The sequence below is a fragment of the Alosa alosa genome, chromosome 23 (genome assembly GCF_017589495.1).
Source record: "Alosa alosa isolate M-15738 ecotype Scorff River chromosome 23, AALO_Geno_1.1, whole genome shotgun sequence".
NCBI classification, from domain to species: domain Eukaryota; kingdom Metazoa; phylum Chordata; class Actinopteri; order Clupeiformes; family Clupeidae; genus Alosa; species Alosa alosa.
This window is the reverse complement of record NC_063211.1, coordinates 24,654,849-24,681,491: the sequence shown is the minus strand read 5'-3', so window position 1 is coordinate 24,681,491 and position 26,643 is coordinate 24,654,849. Positions and strand designations below refer to the sequence as shown.

At 43.7% G+C, this 26,643-nt stretch overlaps 1 protein-coding gene across 2 annotated transcripts; it reads left to right on the top strand.

The window, feature by feature from the left end:
* Nucleotides 1–940: 940 nt before the first annotated feature.
* On the top strand, nt 941–25,443 carry tlk1b (tousled-like kinase 1b). Of its 2 annotated transcripts, XM_048235151.1 has the most exons (23): nt 1,263–1,346; nt 2,433–2,568; nt 13,577–13,701; nt 13,975–14,046; nt 14,136–14,174; nt 14,972–15,050; nt 15,182–15,228; nt 16,801–16,896; nt 17,263–17,349; nt 18,047–18,139; nt 18,620–18,730; nt 19,514–19,650; nt 19,767–19,955; nt 20,174–20,240; nt 20,871–20,968; nt 21,340–21,421; nt 21,628–21,719; nt 21,866–21,955; nt 22,082–22,251; nt 22,583–22,718; nt 23,130–23,241; nt 23,350–23,457; nt 23,659–25,443. In XM_048235151.1, exons 3-23 carry the CDS (start codon nt 13,582–13,584, stop codon nt 23,821–23,823), a joined length of 2,190 nt encoding a protein of 729 aa, XP_048091108.1. In that variant the 5' UTR covers nt 1,263–1,346; nt 2,433–2,568; nt 13,577–13,581; the 3' UTR covers nt 23,824–25,443. The 2 variants fall into 2 exon arrangements, with proteins under 2 accessions (XP_048091107.1, XP_048091108.1); XM_048235150.1 differs by lacking the exon at nt 2,433–2,568 and having other exon boundaries at nt 941–1,346.
* The last annotated feature ends 1,200 nt before the right edge of the window (nt 25,444–26,643 follow it).

Here is a 26,643-nt window from a genome sequence, read left to right as displayed (position 1 = left end):
AACTCAAGAGGCTATAATTGCTTATGTATTAATTGGTCCCCTACCTGATTTCATTCTCATTAACACTTTGTGGGAATAGTAGCCTACTTTGTTGTGTTGTGGAAGCTTGCTTTGGCGGAGACAATGGCCACAGCAGAGGACCCAGCTGCGCTGAATAGATAAGCTCATACTGAGGGAGAATCAGGCTGGCTGCCTTTTTTTTAAATGGGAGAGCTATGGCAGTCATGAGCCAGTCATGTCATGAGCCTCCAATGGCCAGCTGTGGGAGCGGCATGGAAAAACAGGGGTCTTATATGGAAGTGCATCCTGGTGTAAGAAATTTGCTATAGCCTAGTCTTGGAATCACCCATGTCCATACACACACACACACACACACTGCTTTTGTTTGCATTGCTTACACTTTGAGACTATTGGCAAAAATGCCAGCTAATTCTGTAGGCTAAAGGCCACGTGACAAACATTGCGAAGCCAGCAATAGTCAGACCAGGGGTTAATTAATTACATCACTGGTCATCAGTGTGGGAATTATGGGAAGGCTAAATCGACATGCAAGTGTCAGTGAGAGATAATAAATGGCCATTGTATGCAAATACAATAAAAACATCTTTGGTCATTTAGCCTACCATTCAGTAGGATTAATCAGGTCAATGCATATTAAATAGGCTACTCTGAGGTGAAAAGTTGTCAAAATTGATTTTTTTTTAATCAAGAAATAAAGAAACCCTGTCCAAACTGTGCTGAACTGGTTCAGCCTAGATTCATCCATTAAAACGCGGCGACACACACCAGGGCAGTTGGGGAATAAATAGAAAATGGTCATTTTAAAATAGGATTTTTAAACAGTGCTCAAATATGGCGTTGCTCTGTGAGTAAGCGTTTTCTAGCATTTTTGGGTGGCCACCTCCTTTGTTTTCTCATCTCCTCGGTGGCAGTTGTGCTAGGTGCGCGGACCTCGCGATAGTGTTTGCAGCAGCAATGCGAGCAGTGACGCCAGTTGTAAAGGTTACTTCATACACGCTTATGGGCCACTTGAAGACGCACTGCAGAGGTAGGGAGAGATCATGATAAACATGTAAAAATTTAAATAAATACAGAAAGAAAGGAAAAGTCAGAGTTAGACTGTGTGGTTGGACGATGACAGAGCTGGGGATTTTAATGCAATTCCGTGTCGTCGTCGCCTGTGTGAGCCTTCTTTCCCGATGTGGAAAGTGGCTTGATGAGTGTCCAAAGTAGCAGCGGCAGCAGTGGAAGTTTGGAGGGACCGCCATCTTGGTCCCAGTTCTCATCTCAAGCACCGGGCTTGGTTTCTCAACAAAATATCTCTGCACCGGTGAAGGCCAGAGAAGGTATGGCAACGACACAACAGACTTTGAAGTCTGATTTTTAAAAAAATGTTCAGTGTTCGGTGTGATATGATCCTATTTTCGTATAAATAAGGAATAATATCCAGCTAGCCTTGTCACGGGCCAAGTGATTGGTGGTCAGCATAGAAAGGCACCATCTAACGTTTAGCTAGTTTCGCTAACACGATGACCTCCCCATCAAAAATCCCAGTGCGGATTACAAATTATATTGTCTATGTAGTGTATATATGACATTTAAATTGTCATAAATGTATGTTGTTGGTCTCGTTTTGTTGAATACTAATGAAATCGTGACACCCGTCAATAAGATTAACTTGGTCCGAGATTTGGTTATCGGTGTGCTAACGTTAGCAACCTAGCCAGAACCTGTTTGTGATCTCCCACTTAGTGTTGTAGTGGTATTTTATTAATTAAAGGTCTTAAATGCAAAGATTGGTGAAACGTACTCATGCTCTCTCTTGTATTTAGTTGGATGTTATTGAGCGGTGTAGCAATATCCTCAGAAAGGGCAGAACGGAAATTGATACGTTTGGTCGTGCCGTCTGATACTTCAGAGAACAGTTGTACAGTTGTGGTGTCTACAGCAAGTTCGTGGACACAGATTTTCGACATTGTTGATAACGTTAGTAGGAAATGTTATAATGGAAGCGTAGTTTTCAACTTCCGTCATCATTGCTTCGCATGATGGCAGGACACCGTACATGTTAACGTGATATTTTGCGGATTCTCTGGCAGTTGTCAACCATGTGATTTACACCTGCAGGTGATGGCCAGTCATTTGTTTTTGACCACTTCCACAACTGACTGACGATTTCACCTGATTAATTTAGGCCACGGGCTAAATAAAGTTACTTAAGAACCTCAGTTTAGTGCAGTTTCTTTCTTGTGTTCATACTAGTGAAGACAAAGAAAGTCCTGACAGACAATGCAACCACCCCCTTTCTAACATAGCTTCCAAATGCTGTACAGAAGACTTTGCCTCTGGTCATTGTGGACTAAACCATTTTAGAGTTAAATGAAAAAATTTCTGTTTCTGTAGTTGTCTTTGAATGTGATTGTGTTCTATAGGTATTGCCACAGCAAACTTCAGCCTGACATTCCAAGATAAGTGTTGGGCTGGCACCTTGCCCTGATGTCTAAGAATTGAGTGAGTCATCATAGTTGGGGAATGGTGCAAGTACATTTCAAGATCTGTAAAACAAAGGCAAGTCAGCACAATGTCTACTAGCTGAACAAGCTCTTTGTACGAAATTCCACCATGCCAGTTGTTCATTTGGTTTGCTTTCATGCATGATTTAGAAGATAGAATATAGTTTGTAGCTGTGTTAATTTGTGCAGAGTGTGTATGGTCTGACGTATGTGGATAAAGTGCAAGGGCTCACACACGAAATCCTGTATCAGCAGATAAATGTTACAGCGCTGTCTCTCTGCCTGTACGTGTCTGGAACAGGTGGAGGACTTCCAACACACACACACATACACAGTCAAAACAGCAGCAGCAGCAGCATGCATCCTAAATGCCATCTCTCCCTATCTAAGGGTTGACCCACCTGTCTGTGCAGGGGCTGTGACTTGGCAACTGACAGAATATTCTAGACTAATTGATGCACAATTCCACTGATGTGGGTGTGTGTGTGTGTGTATGAGAGTATGAGAGAGAGGGTGAGAAAGAGGAAATTAATAACCTTTTGAATTCCAGATGAAGAAATTCAAAGTATGGGAATTCCATTTCACTTCAGATTCAGCTGCTGCTGATGGTGCTGATAGGGAGATATAATGCAGTTCCTCCATATAAACTCATGCTGTTACACAGGGGTCTCTTAACAGGTAGCCTAGCTTTTGAGCTACCAGTAGCTCCTCACCTGTTTCTGAGTTGCTCGCCAAAAGGTTAAAATAAAATGTAGTATCAATGTTATAAGTCACCCAATAAACCCGTTTAAATATCTATCCAGTCAAATCCATAGTCATTCCGCCCCCCCAGTTCACCGTCAAGACAAATTTACTCTGCTCTATTAGCCTAGTAGTTTGTGTAGTCAATGATGGTATACTGTAGGCTAACATTAGATGTAGTTGATGTTGTTAGCTGGCTGACGAGCCTACACCAGATTTGACCATGATCACTGAAAATAATCAGGCCAATAAAAGGCGAAAATATACTATTTTTGTGACATGGAAAACTCAGTTGTGACTTGTGAGTGTGTCTCATCTGCCGTACAATTTGGCAGTCGGTAAATATGTAACATCAGATGTAGCAGTGTAAGCAGAGAAGGTAAACAAGCTGAACATGCATAATAAGCTTATTGAAGTATTTTGGGTGGATTTTGGGGATCTATGTCAATATATGCTACTATTTATATAAAGACAGAGGTCTTGGCCACTTTCATTTGGTCAAATTAGCTCTCTGAGAAACAATGTTGGAGACACCTGTGCTACAGTAATCATGATGACTGTAATAGTAGAATGTATATGGTAGTAGTAATAGTTGTAGTTAGAATGTACACTCAGTATGTCAGTACATCTTCTCTTGGGTGAAAGTGAATTGCTACCTTGTGCTGCGCTGTCCTGATGCAACCTTAGCCAGGACCAGCTGCCATTTCCTCACCCTGGCTATCCCACAAGGCTTTGCAGTCTGCCAGCTGATGATGGCAGGAGATGGCTGATGAGGAAGTGTGTGCTTAGGGGGATGCCTGGATATCTCTCTCTCTCTCTCTCTCTCTCTCTCTCTCTCTCTCTCTCTCTCTCTCTCTCTCTCTCTCTCTCTCTGTCTCTGTCTCTGTCTCTGTCTCTCTCGATCTCCTTCCCTATCTCATGCCCCCCCTCCATGCGGCAGTTGTAGGTGTTGGTTGTTTTGTATCTGTCAGTGGACTGCTTGTTCTGTGGGTGTTTGCGATTACCAGCTCTTCTGTTATCTCTTTCAAATGGTCGTCTCTGCTAGGCAGCAGGAAAACCATCCATTTTGCAGATACACTGTCAGTCTTGATGCAAATAGGTGTATGTGTGTGTTTGTGTGAGGGTTGGTGAGTGTGTGTGTGTGTATGTGTTTGTGTGTGCGCGCCTATGTGCCCTGTTGAGCCTCTCCACTGCCCTTGTGACCTTCACACGTTCCTGTCCTCCTCCATCTTGGGGTAGAGTTTCTGTCTTCTTTTGAGTTGCCAGATTTGGTGTGACACCTCCTGTATGATGGTAACTTAATGATGTCAGTCTGCTGTGCTGTAGGCTGAGGCATGCGCTCAAATGTTTTTGGAAGTTTAACAAACGGATATGTACACACACTTACACTTGGGCTTTAGGTTATATTTGCAGAGGTGAACACAGGCAACTGTGGACATTACACATAGTTGGAGGGTACACATAGCTGGAGGGTACATGGACATCAAAAGGATGAGATGATGAAATGTACGTCACTTGGACCTTAACAGACCGGACTTGTGGTATAACTCCTCTGTGTGTAGTGTGGCCGTGTCATCTGGCAAACGGGATATTAACCTGAATTTTAATTTTTTCGTCTGTAACGAACAGTCTCATAAGTGATTTGATGTGTGACAATAATTTGTATTTTTACTCCTAGCTGAGTGTTGATGTTGTGAGAGGGAAAACTTCATTAGAATGGTTGGCATGTTGGCCCAGATGTGATTGTAAGCTGTGTCCTTGGGGCCTACAAGCAAGTTGTCCTCTGATCCTTACAAACTTGAAGGATACTTAATTGTTCAACAGGTTGAGAGTGGGGCAGTGGAAAAGTTTCCGCTGCTTGTATCACCATAACCCCTCCCCCTGGGGTTTAAAGTCAGTTTTTTTCCAGCTTTTGTAGTAAACATACTTCCAGCCCCAAACAGATTTCACACTTCAGGCTTCAGGTCATACAAAGTTTAAACGGCGCCAGCACTGCTGCGTAGAGGCCTTGACATTGTAGTTGTGTGCAAACGCTCACACAAGAGTAGTATGCAGAGGATATCTATCAGCGGCTTTAGTTTGGTCACATCTGTCCCATACAGAGACCAATCCTGGGGTAAGTTGTAAAATCCAATACTTTCTGGCAGGTGTAAAGTTCATCATGTATAGGCGATTATTTGGTTATCCAGTGTTGCATCTGATCATTTTGTGTGCTTATTTTGGGTAAAAAAAGTACATGTAGTTTTAGTAGTAGCATTAGTTGCAATACTCCTACAGGCAGGGCTACTGCGCTTACTGATTGTTTTAACTCTCTCTGTCCTCGGATCGGATACATAATGTTCACAGTAGGTGGTGACAAACAAATCTCCAAACATTTCTGGCAAAAACCCCAAGTTGATGACCACAAATTCACTCTAATGTACAGATTTGATCTCTAGTGAATAATAATTTGTCTATTGGCCTGTCTCTCAAAATGTGAAGTAGCCTGGTATTTGCTCTTTTGGCGTTGAGAGTAGGTCTGCACGATATGGGGAAAATATCTTATTGCAGTTTTCTGACAGATATTTTAATATAATTTTTAAAGTGAAGTTTAAGTTTTGAAAGTGAAGCTTAAGTGAAAGTGAAGCTTGGTGAGCATGCCAAATGTATGAGAAGTACATTACTCCTGTTAGGTGAGCTTCACTGTCTGTCACACAAGGAGGATGACTTGAATATTGAAATCATAGATGAGACAAGATTAACCATTGAGACAGAGTTGTGAACTGCACAACTAATTGAAGCCTTTGCGATACGTAATTACATTAGTTCAAATAGCGATTTTGATTAAAAATCTGCTAATTGTGCAGCTGTAGTTCAGTTCCTGAGCACCCTTTGCTGATCTGATCTGTAGCTTGACTCGGAAGGAGTCTTCATTTTTCCCACTATGAGGCGATTGTTGAAGTGTTCTTGCTTGTGATTCGTTACTGCTTGCTGATGGGAGAACAAATTGCAAACTCATCAAGCAGCATGTGGAAATGTTATTCACTTTGTACTTTCCACTAGATGACACAATGAGGCTTAAATGGCACCTTGGCTTGGTTCCTCTGTTTTACATACACTGGTAAAACAATATAAAATGTGTTTTGTCATCTTTACAATCTGGTCTTTTTGTCACTCTTTGGTGATCGGTATCCAGGTTGAAACTAGAAATAGATGGAACTAGTTTAGCGATAGAAAGTTGCACACGCAGTCTCTGAAACTTACTCGGTTTGGTTGCTTTGGAAGTTATGATGTGCTGATTTTTTCTGACATTTGATCTGTTTCATATTGTACTGTTGATCTGTTCAGCTTTATATGTAAAAAAAAAAAAAACTGAACCATGAACCATGGGCTACCTACCCTCCCACACTCTGAGGAACTCCCATGACCCACTGTCTGGGAAATCATCAAGGAATGACATATGTGTCAGTGTACCTGTATCTCTCCACACATGCATAAATATTGGGCCCGTGGTGTAGAAGCAGCAGTAGCATCGCCGTCAGAGAAACACTTGGCTATGTGTTGCTAAATGTGCAAAATGGCCCTCCCTTTACTTTACTTTTTGCTAAACTCTAGCCTGTTTCTCACATGAACCCCAACCTTGGTCGGATAACTGTTTTTGCGTTCCCACACACTTCCCCGCAGTTGCAAAGTAACAAATGTTCTCTGTTGTCACACAAAGGCATTAACAGGTTTGCGTCTCTAAGCACGTGAGAGTGAACATGTGTTATCTTGGCTATGAACTATGCTAGCTATTACTGCCGTTGCTGTGATGTTCAATCTTTGCTGTCTATCTTTAGTCGTTACCAGCTATCTCTTAACCAGTGGCAGTTGCTTGTGTGCTTGTGAACAGACCATCCCTTCAACCCTGTCCCTTATGCTGTGATGTAAACGTTGTGCTCTAAAGCTGTCATTTTAAAGATGCGTTCAAGAGTATGTTTAAATCTAACGCTGATTTAATTGCCGATTTAACGTTACTGGGTTGACTTCATTCTCACATTGGACCTTATCATTAAATGACCACTAGACACCTGGGTTTCACCTTGTGTGAGAATGGGAAATCTATTTGATTAAGTTATCGAGATGTCTTTGCCAGATTACAGTAGTGAATGGTTCTGAACCTACAGCTGTCTGTGTGTGTGTGTGTGTGTGTGTGTGTGTGTGTGTGTGTGTGTGTGTGTGTGTGTGTGTGTGTGTGTGTGTGTGAGTGATTTCACCCAAGCTTCAGAGAGGGTAAAAGACCAGTGTTGTCCAATTCAGAGTAGTGAGGATGAGTGAGTAACTTGGAGCAACAGTGGCTTTATGTGTCCGTGCCTCTCTAACACACTCTCCCATGCTCTCCAAACCACACACACTCACAAGCTGTAAGTGAAGAAACACGGAGCTACATATTGGAATGTAGTCCCCCACCACACACACAGTAGTCCTTGCTCCAAAGTACCCGCAAAGTTGCATACACTGTGGTATTTGCTCTTTAAATAGCCACATGATGTAGCCTATAGGCTCGCCTGGGTTGTTTGTGTGTCCTGCTTGGCCAAGGACGTAATGAAGTGGTGGGCTGCCTTGAAATGATGCTATCTTTTACTATCCCTTTAGAGGTGCTTGGTTCAGCATTAACGAGGATTTAATGAATATCCCTCGCCTAAATGGTGTCTTGGAATGGTTTAGGGATTGCCTGTGTGGCTTGACTCGGTGCAGACACAGACCGTCAAAATGGCTGCCTAATTTGGGTAGCTGTTCAGCTCTGATTTATTTCTCCAGTCTCTCACACTGGCTATGGCTTTCTTAGCAGTGCATGTTTGCAACCACGCACGCATACACTCTAGTGTTGCATGGTGCACCGATACTACAAAAGTATTGCAGTACCCTGAAATTAAAAACGTCACAATACCTAATTTTATAAGTATTGATACTTACAAGAATGACTGTTGTTTTGCAGTAAGATACATATTTCATGTCAGTCTAAGCAGATCATGCTTCTAGTAGCCTATGTAGCCTAGTAGCCTATGTGTCTTTTCTCCACTCCCACACCATATGATATGATATTACTACATTACATATGACATAAGCCATCATTTTCCGTGTGTATGTGTGTGGAGGGTCGAGCAGAGTCATTGGTGGAAATGACCACACAATGGCGTAAAGGTGGTGGGGGCCCCCAAATGAAATAGTATTTAAATGGAAATTCTTGATTTGGTAACGGCATCAAAGTCATAACAACACTAATACACACAAACTCACACACGTACACAGCCAGTGGATGAAGCTGGCAGGAAGCTGCACTGCATCTGTTGCCCTCGTGATTGTGATTTTAACAGTCTCAGGCTTTTTTTCCCAGGCTCTTTTATATGCCTGTTAAGATCCACCTCTTTAGAGTCTATTCGGCCTAACTGACAGCCATTGAGTTGACAAGTCGTTTCATCAGTGTACAAATCCTCCAGCTGGTGTTGATTGCACTCTCAACCTGTGTGTGTTTGCAGGAGTAGCTTGTGTCTGTGTTGTAATCCCTGAGTCTTGACGGCATGAGTCTGGCTTAACTGTTTAGCCACAGGTGGGGGGGTAATTACTAGTGGTCTATGCTATGTGTCGGAGCACAATACAGGTTATTTTTTTATACATTGGAGTGTCTGCTAATGTCAGGATGTAATCTGGGTACCCAGAAGCTTGCATCATGCTGAACGAATATCTGGGCAAAAACCCTCACAACCGGACGATGCAGGGCTTAAAATTTCATTTTTCAAAATAGGGGGGAATTCCCCCCCTTAGGTTATTCATGTAGGGGATTTACACAATTTGGGGGGGAGGGGGGGTTCGATTCTGATACGAAGTCAAGAATTGCGATTTCGATACTTCTTCGATACTTTTTTAAAAATGTGTTTGATTTTGGTGCTCCCACCACCCTGACGTCATCAGTAATATATACTGTCATGGGATCATTCACAACAGTGGACATCCTAGATTCTGCTTGACTCTCTCCACACACACACAAACACACACTGAAAATGATGGCTTATGTGATATGTTTCTATTTAATATATTTTTAAATTCATATAGAGTGTATTTAGTTAATAATGTATTTTTTAATGTGTAGCATTTTACTGGTAATTTCTAGTAGCTAAACATATTTAGTAATTTGAATGCTTCATATTGACGTTTAAACTATAACACTTAGGCATATCTTTAATGTGGTGTGTAGGTCTAATTGAGTGCACATTGGTGATGAGCATAGATATACTGTCAGTATATATATCTATGGGTGATGAGTAGGTGTAATTGAGTGCCTGTCACTTTAAGAAATACGTGAGAGTAATTAGCCTCCCTTCAGCCTGACGGTTTTAGCAGGGCTCCAGAGTGCGACCAATTTGGTCGCATATGCGACCTAAATTTTCAAAAGTGCGACTAAAAAAAATCGGAGGTCGCACTGGTGCGACCAGCTATTCGAGAGAGGAAAAAGTGTCCGCATTGAAACTCTACCTTTGGTTCAATAACAGACACATATTTGGCCTATATTGTGGTTTAAACAAATCACAGATAGTAAAGGGCGGGACCTCCCCTCTGATTGGCCGTGGCCCAGTGCCTGTGTGTAAATTTGAAAATGCGCGTGCTGCAGAGAGAGAGCAGAGAGAGAGAGGTCAGAGACCGTCAGATAAACAGAGTGGATGTAGTTGCATTACAGTGTGGTCACATAGGCGAGATAAATGTCCCTCTCCCCACTGCCTTTTCGGGTGGCTGGCAGCAGCAAACCGATCAGACGAGCCCGAGATGATGATCAAGTTTATCGCTGCCTCGATAGGCCTAGTGAAACTTCCCTTCACCAAGTTCAGTCCGAAATAATTATTCACCAGAAAAATAGTTTGAGCGTAAACCCGGCGTGCAGGAATGCCACTTTCAGCCAAATTTATAGGAGTCATTGCAGATGAAGAGACGTCTTAAAATTGCGAAACAATGCATACAAGGCCTTCCCGAGCGACAGAGATACAGATATCGCCCGAAAGGAGTCGTCATTGACCGCAGTTACATGCAGGGGAGTAACCGGTTTTCAACAGCAATATTCGCTTTTTGCGCGTGAGTTGTGTAAACTCATTCTGATGGCATCAATCAATTTAATCCGGTATTTGGCAAACCTAATATCGCTGCTACATTTAAAAGCCGAATATTCCCTGCATGTATAACTGTGGTCATTGTGTACATGAATTGAATGGACACATTTAGATTGAGCATGGCAAGTCATTGCAATAGCCTATAATAATAGGCCTACCATTTCGTTACTGCATAGTGATGTTCTTATTGAAAATTTAAAAATACTAAAATTAAAAAGTAAATTGCATCGTGGGGCTGTCAAATGATTATTGCAATCATCATTGCAAAATCACATAAAAATCCCCAAGGCTACTTGGAACATCTTCTTTTTAAATTGTGCTCAAATACATTTCTATGGAAGATGCTAGCATGGCGAGCTGGTTTAGTCAAGGCCTTATGATCATGAAGGATAGTATGTAAGACATTGAGCCATGAGATGGGCAGTTTGAAGCCCTTAAAAGACGTGCACTGTTCATTTACTCACTGTTATTTTTATTTAATTCATCTTGAGATGAATTAAATAAAGTTTAAATTTCAGCTCAGTGAAGCACTTAAAGCACCAACACTTCATTAAGTTACTTTTCTTGTAGAATTGTAAATCATAAGTCATAGGACAACCTATATAGGACAATAATTAAGGAAAAAAAGTGAACCTGCTGCGGTGTTAAATGCGATGTGGTTGAAAAATTGGGTTCACCTAACTTTTGTGCTGGTGCACCTAAGAAACAAAGTTAGGCGCACCAGTGCAAAAAGTCTGGAGCCCTGGGTTTTAGGTTAGTCGCTAGTGAATAAAAATTGTGCATAAGGATATGTGGATGCAATTATGTTTTCTATGTCATTAGATAAAATAAATGTTCAAAAACCTAACAAGTCGAAGACAATCTTTCTGGGATCAAGTGTTGACGTGACCTGAGCTACCAGGATAGTTACCAAGGAGCTCTTACCAAGGAGTTTGCCATGGTTGCGTAGCCTATTTGCGTAAGCGCAAAGTTGTTCTCTCTCTCTCTCTCTCTCTCTCTCTCTCTCTCTCTCCGTGTGTGTGTGTGTGTGTCTGCGTCTGCATGAGGCTATGTTTAATTAAACTCGGTAGTTGATCCGTCCGGTCAATAGCACAGCATTCACGCCACTTCATGATTATATTAATGTCATCAGACAGGCTGTAAAAGTGTATGCGGGATTTTATCGCATTATGATGGCTAGAGTTGCGGAACTTGAACAAATTATGCGTAATACCCGCAATCCCGCAGTGAAATTTAAGCCCTGCGATGGCTACTTTCAGAATCGCCCACTGATCTCACTTCAGCTGTGTTCATGGGGAAAAGTTTCTACTGAAACCTGTGCGAAATGGCTGCCAATACAAACAGAACTGAAACATGTTTAGAGTCGATTTTTGAAGAAATTGAAGTTTGTAACAACATTTGCTTTAAATCTCTGCTGAAGTTATGTCTCGTTTGCCTAAGGAAAGGACAGGACCTATTAGCCTGATTGCCAACGGGTTTGGCAAAAACCTTGTCCATCAAACCTGGCCGGTTGTGGCTGACCGGCTAGCCAGAGATGGCTACAAAGGCAAGCTAAACGCCATCATTTTGGTTGTTAGTCCACTGTCGGCGGTATTTTCATGAAACACCCAGTACATGTGCATACTCACAAGGTCTGCCCCCTCCCTGGATTGGCTATTGAAAAAAAGCTTTGTTCGAAATCAGATACATTCCCCCCGCCCTATTTTCCCCTGAATCCAGGCGTATTCCTGACTAGTCAGGATGTAGGCTTATTTAGTTTGCTCCTGATGCTTAACTTTTTTTGTTTTTCTCTCTTTTTCTCTGGCTCACCTGTCACAATCTTGGTAGTTTTTTTTTTGGTGTGTTTGCTCACCTGTCGCAATCTTGGTAGTTTTTGTTTTTTGGTGTGTTTGCTCACCTGTCGCAATCTTGGTAGTTAGAACCGTCGTTCATGAATTTGGTGTTCCTAGAAAGGGTAGTTCCAACGATCAATCGCAAAAAGTTTAATGTTGGAACGACAGGTCGAGAGTAGTCATTGAAGCCTCCTTCATGGATATTTTGGGGTTATCAGCAAGCCAATAGCCTTAAAAGTCTTTCCCAGTGCTAAGGACCATACAACTGGACAATAAGCTATTTCTCGTATTGCTTATTGCATTGTGGAATACGGAAAGCTATTTAATTATGATGATGAGGTTGTGGGGTTAATGAGAGAAAATGACCATATCAATGATGATGATCAACATGTTTCTATAGTATTAGTCCTGTATTTGTGTTGATCTGTCCCCCTTAAATGGAAATGTCTCTGGACCATTTGAGCTATCTGGTTTTTCCACCTGTAATTGGCATGGCATAATATGATCTGAAGTATTGTTTTGGGATCATGACTGATGTGGTACCAGCTAATGTGGAGGGGCTGATGTAGTCTGCTTGGTGCTGGCCTGTAGTAATCTAGAACTGTTGTGTAAAGCGCAGAGCGGGGGAAGTTGCCAATTCAAATCCCAGTGTTGCATGCCCTTGGACAAGGAACTTCATCTGCATCAACTCAGTCCACACATCTATAAATGGGCACCAGCTTCAGCTGGAGGGTTACCTGCAGTGGACCGGAGTCCCATCCAGAGGAGGTCTACAGCTCTTATCTGCTAAGCACCACAGAAATGGAATATAATGAAAATATCAACTTAACTGTGTGAGAGCAGTGTGCTCTGTGCTAGTCTGAATTGTGTGTCTGCTGTGTGCTGGGCTGTTGTGGTGTCTGTGGTGTGCGCTGGTCTGATGTGGGGTCTGTAGTGTGCGCTGGTCTGATGTGGGGTCTGTGGTGTGTGCTGGTCTGTTGTGGTGTCTGTGGTGTGCGCTGGTCAGATGAGGGGTCTGTGGTGTGCGCTGGTCTGATGTGGTGATGTGGGGTCTGTGGTGTGCGCTGGTCTGATGTGGTGATTTGGGGTCTGTGGTGTGTGCTGGTCTGTTGTGGTGTCTGTGGTGTGCTGGTCTGTAGTGTGCGCTGGTCTGATGTGGGGTCTGTGGTGTGCGCTGGTCTGATGTGGGGTCTGTGGTGTGTGCTGGTGTGTTGTGGTGTCTGTGGTGTGCGCTGGTCTGGTGTGGTGATGTGGGGTCTGTGGTGTGCGCTGGTCTGATGTGGTGATGAGGGGTCTGTGGTGTGTGCTGGTCTGATGTGATGATGTGGGGTCTCTAGTGTGCGCTGATCTGATGTGATGTCTGTGCTTCCAGGTGGGATGGAGGAGCTGCAGTCTCTGGACCCGCGGAGGCAGGAACTGCTGGAGGCGCGCTTCATGGGAGCGGCAGGAGGAGGCAGCACAGGGGGCAGCACAGGCAGTGCCAGCGGGGGCGCAAAAGTACGACACGCACTCAATTATACATGCACACACACTCACACTCACTCACACACACCAGTCTCTCTATCTCTTTCTATCGGTCAGTCGGTCCTTCTCTCATTCACACACACACACACACACACACACACACACTCAACAGTCATCTCTCTTTCTATCGGTCAGTTGGTCCTTCTGTCATTAATGTGTGAGTACACACACACAGGGCATGCCAGAAGACACATCATGTGTTCGGTTGTTGTGACGCTCTTAACATGTTTTGTTTTCCTGTTTTAGGGCTTGACTAACAATGAATGCTCCAATCACAGCTTTGGCAGTTTGGGCTCATCCAGCGACAAAGAGTCAGAGGTAAAACTGGCAAATACACACAAATATGCAAACACACTGGCTATGGACATTATATAGTGTACCTTACTGTCAAATCTTTTCTCCTCTAGAACTCTGACATGAAGCGGGGCGGCTCACCCGCATATTCGGTATGTATGCGTGTATGTGACTGCGTACTTGTGTGTACATGATGATCTGATGAATAGAAGCCATCACAGACAGTTGGACATTAAGTTAGTGTAGTTCATCTTGTCTTTGTTAATGGCTGCAGCTCAGCACAGCCCCTTTAAAGGCCAATAGCTCAGCCCAGCTGGAACTGAAGCAGCTTGGCATTTCTCTCAGTGGGAAAGAACATCCATATCATGTTCCATTTGGAGGAGATATAGCAGGCAGATAGTGTGTCTGCGTGTGCGTGTGTGTGTGTGTGTGTGTGTGTGTGTGCAGTTTGGAGCGTGGGGTATATCTGTGTTTTTCTTGGCTTATGCATGTGTATGTATGTCTGTGGACGTGTCTGTGTGCGTGCGTGTGTGTGTGTGTGTGTTTGTTTTGGCTAATATGCCAGGTTGTGTGTTCCGAGAGGTCTTGTGTCCTCAGTCCAGTCTCTGTTTTGTCTCAGCACGGGACATTCTTTCCACACACACACACACACACACACACACACACAAGCTGGTCACATATGTGTGTGTGTGTATGCGTCTGCCTATCGTGTTATACCTGTGCCCTTCACTGTGCGGGTGTGATGTTGATGCCATGCAGAGCACCCTATTTTTGGAGCGACTGCAGACTTTCAAAAGCAGGCTTGTGTCGGAAAAGATTTCTCTTGGGTGTTGGCACTGTTGAGGCTGAAACCTGGTCTGGGCTGGTTTAGCTCGTCAGGGGCCACTGTGTGTTCTGGTTCTCCCTGGTTCCTGTGTCATTCGTCACATTCCTCTTCTGTTTTCCGTAGACTCCCGAAAAGAAGCACTCGGAATCCTCCAGAGGCCGGAAGAGGAAAGCTGCCGACAACCAATCAGAGAGCAACCAAGGTGAGCACGGTCACCCTCTCCACACGTGTGGCCATGGGAAGTGGAGTCAGGGGAGCTGTTTTTTTTCCTTCTCCGTCTCATGTTCACCAGTTTTTCAGTGACTCACAGTCCGTCTTTGTTCCCTTTTTTAGGGAAGTCGTCTGCAAGAGGAGGGCCGAAAATCAGCGACTATTTTGATGTAAGTGAAGTGTGTCCAGAGTGATGAATGAGGTTGTTTGGCGTCTTTGATGAATTGTGTGTGTGTGTGTGTGTGTGTGTGTGTGTGTGTGTGTTCCCTTGGTAACAACACACAGCCATTTCCAGTAGGATATGTTTGAATTGAAATGCATGGCAATGAGATCATACACGTAGAGACTCAAATGAAAATGATGCTTATCACTAGTTGGAAAAACAAACATTAAAGGCTTAGAGCCATGTCAATGTTTTGATTAGTTGATAAATTACTTGGGATTAGGTTTTCACTTGGGTGTGTTGTACTCAGGGTAGGAATTTCACGGCGGCCATGGCCGTCGTTGCCCCTTGGGTTTGCCGTGAAGCCCCTTTGATAATCATAGGTTTACAGGCCACGGTGGCCTTGGTGCCCCCTTCTTTCAATATTCTGCTTTGCGTCATACTAATAGCGATTTTTATTTAGCCTGTGGCCTGTCAGAATAATCTTCAAATTAATTTATTTTCAAATAATCTCAAATTAATTTAGTCTTTTACTCAGTGGAGAAAGTGACAGCGCAAGAAAGAAAGTGCGTCCAAATTCACCCATTCTTTTCAGTTGAACTACTCGTGAAGTAGCCTATTCATCACACAGACATCACAAGTATCACATAAAAGAGCTTTTTCTCAGCTTGTAAACGATGTTTGCCGATAATTGCTGTGTTGAACGGTTCGCGAGAAAAGTAAATAATATAATTCAATTTAATCATACATTCATGAAGGTTTTGCGTCCATGATCTCCCTACCCATTCATCTCGGTGGAATACTTCACGAACCCGTCTTTTAACACATGACAAATCATATATCAGAATAAACAGCAGACCTTACCGAACACAAAGGTGTAAAGCAGTCCCCTGTACAGTTAGCCGTTCCAGAGTAATCCAGTTTTGAATTTGCAGTAAATTTCGACATGCATGGATGTCTCCAAATTTGGGCTTTAAGTTTTACAATGTGTTTAAATTGTTCCACATGATTTCATAACGGGCCAAATACAAAATAAATGTTACAAATATCGCCTAGATATTGGTAAGTCAGAGGACAGCTGACTAAGAGTTTGTGAAAGTAGCCTTAACGATCACAAAATGCTAAGCATACATCTAGGCTATTTGAGTTTCTTAAAGCTGAGCTGTGCTTAAATTTAAATTGTTCAATACATGATTTCATAGCAGGCCAAATATAAAATAAATAAATATATATATATATATATATATATATATATATATATATATATATATATATATATATATATATATATATATATATATATAGCCTAGATATCTGTAATTATTAGATCAGCTGATTTACAGTTCTATGTAATATGTCATGTTTCATGTTTTTGTAATGTTTCATACAGTGATGCAGGTCTACTGCAGTGAATAGGCTAAATACAACTTTGATCATTTTTATAGCCTACTACTGTATAGTTAACTTTGGCCCCCAGAATGGTGAAATTCCAAGCCTGGTTGTACTGTATGAATAGGTTTTTGTATCTGTGTCTTATTGAGTATTTGTGTTTCTCTCTCTCTCCCTCCCCCATGCTCAGTTTCAGGGGGGAAATGGCTCTAGTCCGGTGAGAGGTCTTCCCCCAGTACTCCGCTCCCCTCTGAACTCACATTCCCACTCAGCACCTGGCTCCATTGTGAGTGACCCACTTTCTCGCATGCACGCACGCACGCGTGCGCAGTGTCATACAGTAATTCATTAACACCCTTTATCAGTTACACATACACAGGGAGCACAAACAAACTGAATACACTTACATAACTTACGTGATGATTTTACACTCCTGGGTGGTGTGGAGTTTTCACTTTTTAACTCAAGCGTATAAACAAAAATAGATGTTCTTTTAGACTGTGAAACAAAAAAAACAATAAACTATCAGTCAAATGAAATAAATCGGTCATTCCTGGTAGTTTTACCAGGCCAGTGTTCATCTTAAAAATCCACTGTAATCCACTTGATGTTTTGGGTAAAAATGAAGCTTGATCTGTGTGTTATTCTTCAGATCAGACAGAATAGCTCCTCCCCAACCAGCCTTTGCTCTGCGGACCACATGATGCACCCTAAACAGCTCAGCAGCAGGAGCATGCAGGTGAGACTGTCAAGGTTCTCTCTCTTTCTCTCTCTCTCTCTCTCTTTCTTTCTTTTTTCTCTCTTTCTTTCTTTCTTTTCTTTCTCTCTCTCTCTCTCTCTCACTCACTCACTCACTCACTCACTCACTCACACACTCACACACACACACACACACACACACACACACACACACACACACACACACACACACACACACACACACACACACACTTATTCATACACACTGTCTCACACAATAAGCAGGCCTCCTGCTTCTTCACTGAGTCACTCACATGGCTCTGTCCTTTCCAAACATTTGAACAAAATGCCCATGTGTCATGTGAATTTTCATTAGCATTTTAAAGTATTTGTCTTCTCCACCTCTGTCCATGTCCATCACTGGTTTGTTCAGGCACCCACTTGATCTCTGTTGTCAAAGTCTGCTTTATTGTCAATTTTTTCACATGTCAAGACATACAAAGAGATCGAAATTACGTTTCCCACTATCCAACGGTGGAGACAAACATAACATTCAAGTAAACGATATAAAAAGTAAATAAGAAGGCACATACAATGAAGAAATAAGAGCATCAAAATTTGGGTTGAAATTGTGCATACAGTAGACAGTCAATATAATAGTGCAAAAGTCAGGCCAATAAATGGCTGAGGTAGTTGTGCTCTGTCTCTCACTCACTGTCCCTCTGTGCCTGTCCCAGACTGACCTGACTCTGCTGAAGCTGGCAGCTCTTGAGAGCAACAAGAATCAGGACCTGGAGAAGAAGGAGGGGAGGATAGACGATCTGCTCAGGGTAGGAAAGAGGACGTGTGTGTGTGTGTGTGTGTGTGTGTGAAAGAGAGGGAGGAGGATTGGTGGTGTGTTCAGCAGGAGCATGGACATCAAATACACAATCAATATGATGACATATTATACAAATGTTGGAAGATTATGGATCATTTGGTGGGGGCTGGGGGGAGGGGGCAGAGATGACCAAGGGGGCAGAGATGACCAAGATTTGGTCCAAGCTTAGGCTTTTGTTTGGATAGAGCGCATCTTGAACTGGAAGTCTGTTGTGCTTCTATCCATTAGCTACAAATGACTTGAGTCGCAGCTGTTGACAGGTGTGAGCTGTTAATGATACTGTGTGTGTGTGTGTGTGTGTGTGTGTGTGTGTGTGTGTGTGTGTAAAGAAACGGAGCTAATAGAGATCAGAGGAGAGAGAGATGGAGGAAAAACAGTTAATTATCCAACTGTTGATTGAGTGGAAAATTCCTCTTTTTTTTTTCCCCAGGCAAACTGTGACCTCAGGAGACAGATAGACGAGCAGCAGAAGCTCCTGGAAAAGTACAAGGAGCGCCTGAACAAGTGCATCACCATGAGCAAGAAACTGCTCATCGAGAAGGTACCAGTCCTCTGGAAGTGGTCACTCCCTCAGCCCCTCACACACATAGAGGATGTGCTCCTAGGTGTCCCACCTACTGGACGGATGTGAAACCAAATCTATGAGCATGTGATGGCAGGCATTGGACAGAGGGGAGAACTACAAAGTGAGATTAGTGATCTGTTGAGCCAGAAGTGCTTTCAAATATGGCAAACTTGGTTTTCTTTGAGCCGTTAAATTTGCAGTATGGCGGCCTACTCTACATCAATCAATTTAGAAGCCCAGATTCTAATACAGGCTAAATATTTAATTAACAAATAATTAAACAAATGACATGGAAATAAGGTCCCCTGTGGCTGCAGTAAGAAGTGTGCTAAATTGACTCTATTTAGAAGCACACTATTCTGTTCTCCTGAATCCCCGTTCCATGATTCTTAACTTCTACGTTCTGCCAACTGTAGCCTTAACTTATGCTGGAGTGGAGCAGAAAAAACATACATTATGCATGTGTGCTTATGTAGTGGTTATAAATAAAAATAGACAAATGTAGAAATAATGAGGGTACAGTCAATTAAAAACAAAAGGATGTGTTGATTTCAAACAATGTCGACACATTTTCTGTATTTATGTAAACGATTACGTTGACGCGTTGCGGCAGCACGAGTTGTTGATGATGGTAGTGTGTAGGTTGATATTAATTACCATAATATTAATTGAAAGGATTAGGATGACAATGTTGGCAATGCCCACAGAGCTAAAGATGGTAATGACAACTGCAATGATTGTTGTGTGTGTGTGTGTCAGAGCACACAGGAGAAGCAGTCGTGTCGGGAGAAGAGCATGCAGGACCGACTGCGTCTGGGCCACTTCACCACCGTCAGACACGGAGCCTCCTACACAGAGCAGTGGACTGACGGCTACGCCTTCCAGAACCTCGTCAAGTAAGAAAATGAACACACACACAAACCCTGTTGAAAGGTATATTATTAAAGTATTTGAATGTGTCTGTTAGTGTGTGTATGTGTTGTGGTATCTAAAATGCGTGTGTGTGCTGTAGGCAGCAGGAGTGGGTGAACCAGCAGAGGGAGGACATTGAGAGGCAGAGGAAGCTGCTGGCCAAGCGCAAGCCTCCCAGCTCCAACCCCTCCCAGAGCCCCTCCCCCAACAGCGAGGCCAAGCAGAGGAAAACCAAAGCAGTCAACGGAGCCGACAACGACCCCTTCCTCAAACCCAGCCTGCCCACGCTGTGAGTGTGTCCGCACGTGTGTCAAAGACGGGCACACACACACACACACACACACACACACACACACACACACAATGGAACACAATGGATACCATAAAAAGCACAGTCCCTCCTGATGTCTAATCCAGACTGCAGAAGCTCATAGCAGACGTACTCACACACACTTAGCAACCCATTTCAAATCTTTCTCTGTGTGTGTGTGTGTGTGTGTTCAACAGGCTGACTCTAGCAGAATATCATGAGCAAGAGGAGATCTTCAAACTGAGGCTCGGCCATCTCAAGAAGGTGAGTGACACACACACACACTCTAACACACCCGCAAGGTCACAATCACATACACATAAACCCTCTGTTATTCGTCAGGACCTTTATTATTAGCATTACGACAGATGGAAATTGATAGAGAATCGTCTCTCTCCCCTTTATGTGCCAGCAATTGTTTCTCTGATTGTGTTCCCTAAGGAACCACAAAACAACAGCACAGTACTAGTAGTCCCCGCGTTCTCGATCCTAATCTCGCCGGCTGTGTTAGGGCCCCACGAGAACAGGGGTCCAGTCGACCATAAACGTCAAACACAAATCCAGCCAGGCAGAAGAAGTGGCTTTATGGAACATTGTGTTCCTGACTGGAATAACATGCTAACAGTCCTCTCTCTTTTTCCCTCTCTTTCTTTCTTTTTCTCTCTCTCTCTTGCTCTCTGTTTTTCTGTCTATCTCACTCACTGCTCTCTCCTACTCCTGTTTTTCCTTAACCTTACTTTAATTTCTCTCTTGTGCTTTCTTGGTCTCCCTTCCTCCCCCTTGTCTGTCTGTCTTGTCTGTCTGTCTGTCTGTCTGTCTGTCTGTCTGTCCTGTCTGTCTGTGTGTGTGTGTGTGTGTCTCTGTGTCTGTGTGTCCGTCTCTGTGTGCTCTCAGGAGGAGGCTGAGATCCAGGTGGAACTTGAACGACTGGAGCGTGTGCGGAACCTCCACATTCGAGAGCTGAAGAGGATCAACAATGAAGACAGCTCTCAGTGAGTGCACACGCGCCAGGGACGCCCCCATAGCCCCTCTTCATGTCCCATCCCACTAACAGCACTGCAACCTTGAGTAGCTTTTGATAACTGGATACCAATCCAATACATCCAATAATTTCCTCTCTTAAATCAACCAAGCTGTGAGTAATCATTTGTCTGGATGCGTTCTGGACAGGCCCTTCAGCCGGTTGCACCAGTTGAATGTGAACTTGTGATCAAACTCACACTTGACTGGTGCAACCGGCTGCTTCTCTCTCAGCCTACACAGCCCCTTTGGCCCTACATGACAAATATGCCCTTACCTAGGCACACACACATTTCCTCTTGATGGGCTATATCTTGACTGTGTGTGTGTGTGTGTGTGACAGGTTCAAAGACCATCCCACTCTGAATGAGCGCTACCTGCTGCTGCACTTGCTAGGCCGAGGAGGCTTCAGTGAAGTTTACAAGGTGAGACAAGGTTTTTCTGCCTGGTACTTCTAAGTTATTAAAAAGTATGAAAGAAATGACTAGTGTCATAGACTAGATCCCTAATATGTGTCTCTTTCTTTAGTATCTGTCTGTCTCATGGTCTCACACTGTGCCAACCTCCTTGTAGCTCTTCTGTATCTCCCATGTCTCATGTCTCATGATCATGTGCTGTGTTTCTCTTGAAGGCGTTTGACTTGTTTGAGCAGCGCTACGCTGCAGTCAAAATCCACCAGCTCAACAAGAACTGGAGGGAGGAGAAAAAGGAGAACTACCACAAGTAGGAATGCATTCATCCTCCCTCTCTCTCTCTCTCTCTCTCTCTCTATTCCCCCTCCCTCCCTCCCTCTCTCTCCAGTCCTTCCATTTTGTCAGTAATTCTTCACAGCCTGTGCTAATCACCTCCCCACTTCTCTTCATTTGTAGACATGCCTGTCGAGAATACAGGATCCACAAGCAACTGGACCATCCCAGAATAGTCAAATTGTATGACTATTTTTCCTTGGACACAGACACGTGAGTTTCAGCCACTTTCTTCTCAACAAATACGTGCACATTTTTAGTTTCATGTGTATATATTCGCATGGACGTAATCACACATGCATGTTTCTCATGGTCATTGGTCTGGCTTTAATGGGTCAGGTTCTGCACGGTTCTTGAGTTCTGCGAGGGGAACGATCTGGACTTCTACCTGAAGCAGCACAAGCTGATGTCTGAGAAGGAGGCGCGCTCCATCATCATGCAGATCGTCAACGCGCTCAAGTACCTCAACGAGATCAAACCGCCCATCATCCACTATGACCTTAAGCCAGGTACACACACACACACACACACACACACAGACCAGTTTCTCACAGAGGCAGTGTGTTCAATCTAATTCTAGGTTTGTAACGTCATATGCACATAATGACCTGCATGAACATAATGGCCTACACATACCTGCACAGATGCACATGAACTCTGACCTTAAGTCAAGGGGAGCAAACATTATTAGCACTGCCACCCAGCCTGATGAACTTGTTCTAATGCATTTTATTGTTTTGAGAAAGCTGTTTCCATGCAGTGTTGGCATGCTTCACTCTATGCAACCGTGTGACCTGAACTTAAAGGTGTGTGTGTGTGTGTGTGTGTGTGTGGGGGTAGGCAACATACTGTTGGTGGATGGGACAGCCTGTGGTGAGATTAAGATCACAGACTTTGGCCTGTCCAAGATCATGGATGACGACAACTATGGCGTGGATGGGATGGACCTCACTTCACAAGGGGCCGGAACTTACTGGTGAGTGAGAAGACCTGAATGCACACGAAACATAAGACTGTAAGTGTAGAATCCACCTCAGAGTTTTAAACATAATACAGTAAGTGTAGAATCCACATCAGAGTTTTAAACATAATACAGTAAGTGTAGAATCCACATCAGAGTTTTAAACATAAGACTGCATGTGTAGAAGTCACCTCAGAGTGTTCTGGATGTGTGGATCAGCTCAATTGTTCTGATGTTTCACAAACAGCTTTATTTAAATGGTCATAATAATCCATAAACAATCCATAATAACCCATACAATTCCATAACAAATATGGAAATCTGCTCTTTGAAAGAGAGTTTGATTGGAAGTTTGCATTTATTTCTAGTTGATGTCCAATGTAATGTGCCTGTAGTTCATGACACTCTTGTGTTTCCATTGTACAGGTACCTGCCTCCAGAGTGCTTTGTCGTGGGAAAAGAACCTCCAAAGATCTCCAATAAAGTAGACGTTTGGTCTGTGGGAGTCATATTCTTCCAGTGTCTGTACGGCCGCAAGGTAACAAAGGCCACACACACACACACACACCACACACACACACTGTGTAGCCTCCTTGAGAAAACGAGATCTCTTGCTCGTATATTTACACGTCCCTTGTGTGTGCAGCCGTTTGGACACAACCAGTCTCAGCAGGACATCCTTCAGGAGAACACCATCCTCAAAGCCACTGAGGTGCAGTTCCCTGTCAAACCCGTCGCCAGCAACGAGGCCAAGGTGAGTTACACACACACACGCACACACACTTACACACACACACACTTACACTTGAGTTACAACGGTCCCCAGTCTACCCTGTTCCCTAATACACACCCCTGAAAGATGTTGGCTCTTATTTTCCCATCCCAATTTTTTTTTTTATTATTGTTCGCATCATAACCATGACCTTGTATTGTGTGTGTGTGTGTGTGCCCTCAGGCGTTTATCCGGCGCTGCCTGGCCTACAGGAAAGAGGACCGCTTTGACGTGCAGCAGCTGTGCAGTGACTCGTACCTGCTGCCTCACATGCGGCGCTCCAATTCGTCGGGCAACCTGCAAGCCCCGCCCTCTAGCCCAGCCTCCTCAGGCATCATCTCCTACTGAGCAACCACCGGATTGGCTGATCGACCTGACTGACACGTCATCTGTCTAACCATGCTCCTGCCCTGTCCCTGAGATGTGATGCGATTTGATGTCTGATAGAGGGAGGGGAGGGGAGCTGGCCACTTGGCAGGAACTCAGAAAGGATAACACTCTCACCCACTCGCGGTCACCTGACCAGCCATGGCCGCTGTTGTTTTTGTTTTGTTTTTGTCAAGTTGCACTCTGTTGCTGGCTGTGGCGTGGGGGCGGAGAGCAGGAATGAGCGTTTCTCATGCTGAGGTGGACTTAGGAGATCGCCCCTCACGTCAGCGGGTGTGGCGGTCACGTGTCGGCACGACTGGAATGCTATTGCCATGGTTACAGCTGCCGTGGCAGCAGTGAGAAGCTTTAATGCTGGGATTCAGAGGCACTACCGCATGCGGCTCCCTGACGAGGTGTGTGAGTGTGTGTGTCTTTGTACGCATGAAAGACCTGCAAGTGTGCCATCCCTAACTGCAGCGCACTGCAGAACACAACCTAACCAAATGTGGGGTATGGCACGCCTGTGCTCTCCATGAATGTGTGTGTGTGTTTGTGAGGAAGGGTGTCACAGTGAGTGTTGGTGCAGGACTGTTGAAATTTGGATCTCTCTTTTGTGTAAGTGACGAGTGTGTGTGTCAGCAGAATTAAACAGTGCAGGACTAACACACCCATATTTTTTTCCTCTCTCTCTCTTGAATTTTTTTATTGTTCTTTCCAGAAATGGTTTGATGTTTTGCTGCTATTTTATGTTGCTTTTAATTTGAATTCAGAAGCTGTCCAAGCTTCAGGTACAAGCTGTACAGTTTGTTTAAAAAAAAAAAAAAAAAAAAAATGTTCAATTTAATTATTTCAATTACTAGATCACAGCATGCAGAGGAAAACGCTGAAGTGTGTGTGTGTGGGGTGAGAGTATGTCAGTGTATTGTCCATGTGTGTGTATGTAGTATTTTCCTTTTTTGTTTTTGGATACGAGTTCTGATTGAACAGCTGGTGGGCCGGACCCTGCCCCAGTAATCGTGCCGCCACAGCTTCCACACACTCGGATACGCTCTCTTCATGCTCATGTTGCTAGGCAGCCTTTGCCACCCCCTGCCACACACACACACACACACACACCCCAACCCCCCTTGCAGCTAGGACTGGAACCAATGCAAAGGCTGCCTAAACAGCCAGCCACCACACCCCACCCCACAAACATGTGGAAGGACAGATGAAAGAATGACAAGATGACTGGATGACCGATACGTGAACGAGTGAGTGAATGGATGGATGAATGAGGCAATGTATGTGGGTGGACGAAAGGCTGAAGTGGGGAGAGCGGGAAAAAGGATGAATGAATCAATAAATTGCTGAGTGGATGTATTTGTTTAAAGGGATAACGTTCCAGTGGTGTTCCTGGTGAGAACGTGAGGGGTCTGCCTGTGTTCATTTTTTTTCTCCTCCCCTCATGATTTTTGGTTTCATGCTCTGGCAGATTGCAGACCCCCCTGTGTTGTACCCCCGCTCCCGTTCAGAAACAGTTGGACTGTCTAAAATGCTGCTGGAATTGTAGAGAATGTAGCCAAAAAACAGTAATAAACGTCAAAAAAGGCTAAAACATTTTTGTGTCCGCATTCTTCTATGTCCTCCGTGTGTGTATGTAAACACTTAAATAGTAACAGTAAGTATATCGGCGTCTCGAAAATACAATGGAAATGTTGCTGGCTGACAAAGAGCTGACTCATCTGTTGCTATGGTAACAAGGAATGACACCCCTAGCTGTTCTAGATGGCCCACTGTCTCTTGTGTGTCCTCAGATAGACAGTGATGAAATGATTCTGGAAGGAAGGATATCACTGGAGGTCACTGGGGGAATTCAACCAAGCATGTGGGTTAGTGACGAAGTTAACACAAAGGTCTCCACCTGGGTCTTCATTCTCCTAAAAAAACCCGAAACCTTAAGCCTCTTTTAGGTTGTTTACTTCTGACCTCTGGTTAGTCACTGCTGTCTGGGGGACTTGTGTGAATCGTGCAGATCCGACGAGTTTTTCTTTGGGGGGTTGACGTGTCTGATTTATAATTTCATCAAAGTTAATTCTGTATTAAAATGACTACATAAACACATAACCTACCGTTACAGTCCATGAAACATAGGAAGTGTAAGACAACACTATAAATCAAAAAGCTGCGCACGTAAAAATCAATATAGCACTATCGTGGCCCCACTCTCACTGCGTATATTGCTTAAGTAGCACACTAAGCTACATTTTACATGACTAGCAAAAAATACAGTTGGATTTTTTTTTTTACCTTGTTTGTTGCGTCAGTTTAGTTCAGTTCGGACAGACTAACAGTATTTTGTCCTGTAATATTTTAGTAGCAGCCTAACGTTATATCCAACTCTACCCCCTTTCCAACGTGTAGCCTAATGGTAACGTACTTGTTTAGGCTAGCAGCTTGTTGACGTCTAGTAGCCTAATGAGCCGCTGGTCTAGGCTTTTTCGTAAATGCAACCCGAAGTGACAAGTGACCTAACTGACTTATTTTCAATGACACCTACCACATAAGGGCGCGAAACTGATGTGTGGGCTTATCCTAACAGACAGACCGCACTACTGTTGATACATTTTAACTGTACATTTTCGCAGAATAACGTTATTTTGGGGCGCATTGAGAAAGGGGGCAAAGTGAAGTGAACTATTTTGCACTCTGTTATGATATTGTCAGGTCTAGGGTAACACTATGGCTAATATGCAACTTTTCATTTACAGAATGAGCGAATTTGATGAGAGTGAGACACTAACAGTTTAAGAAAGTGGA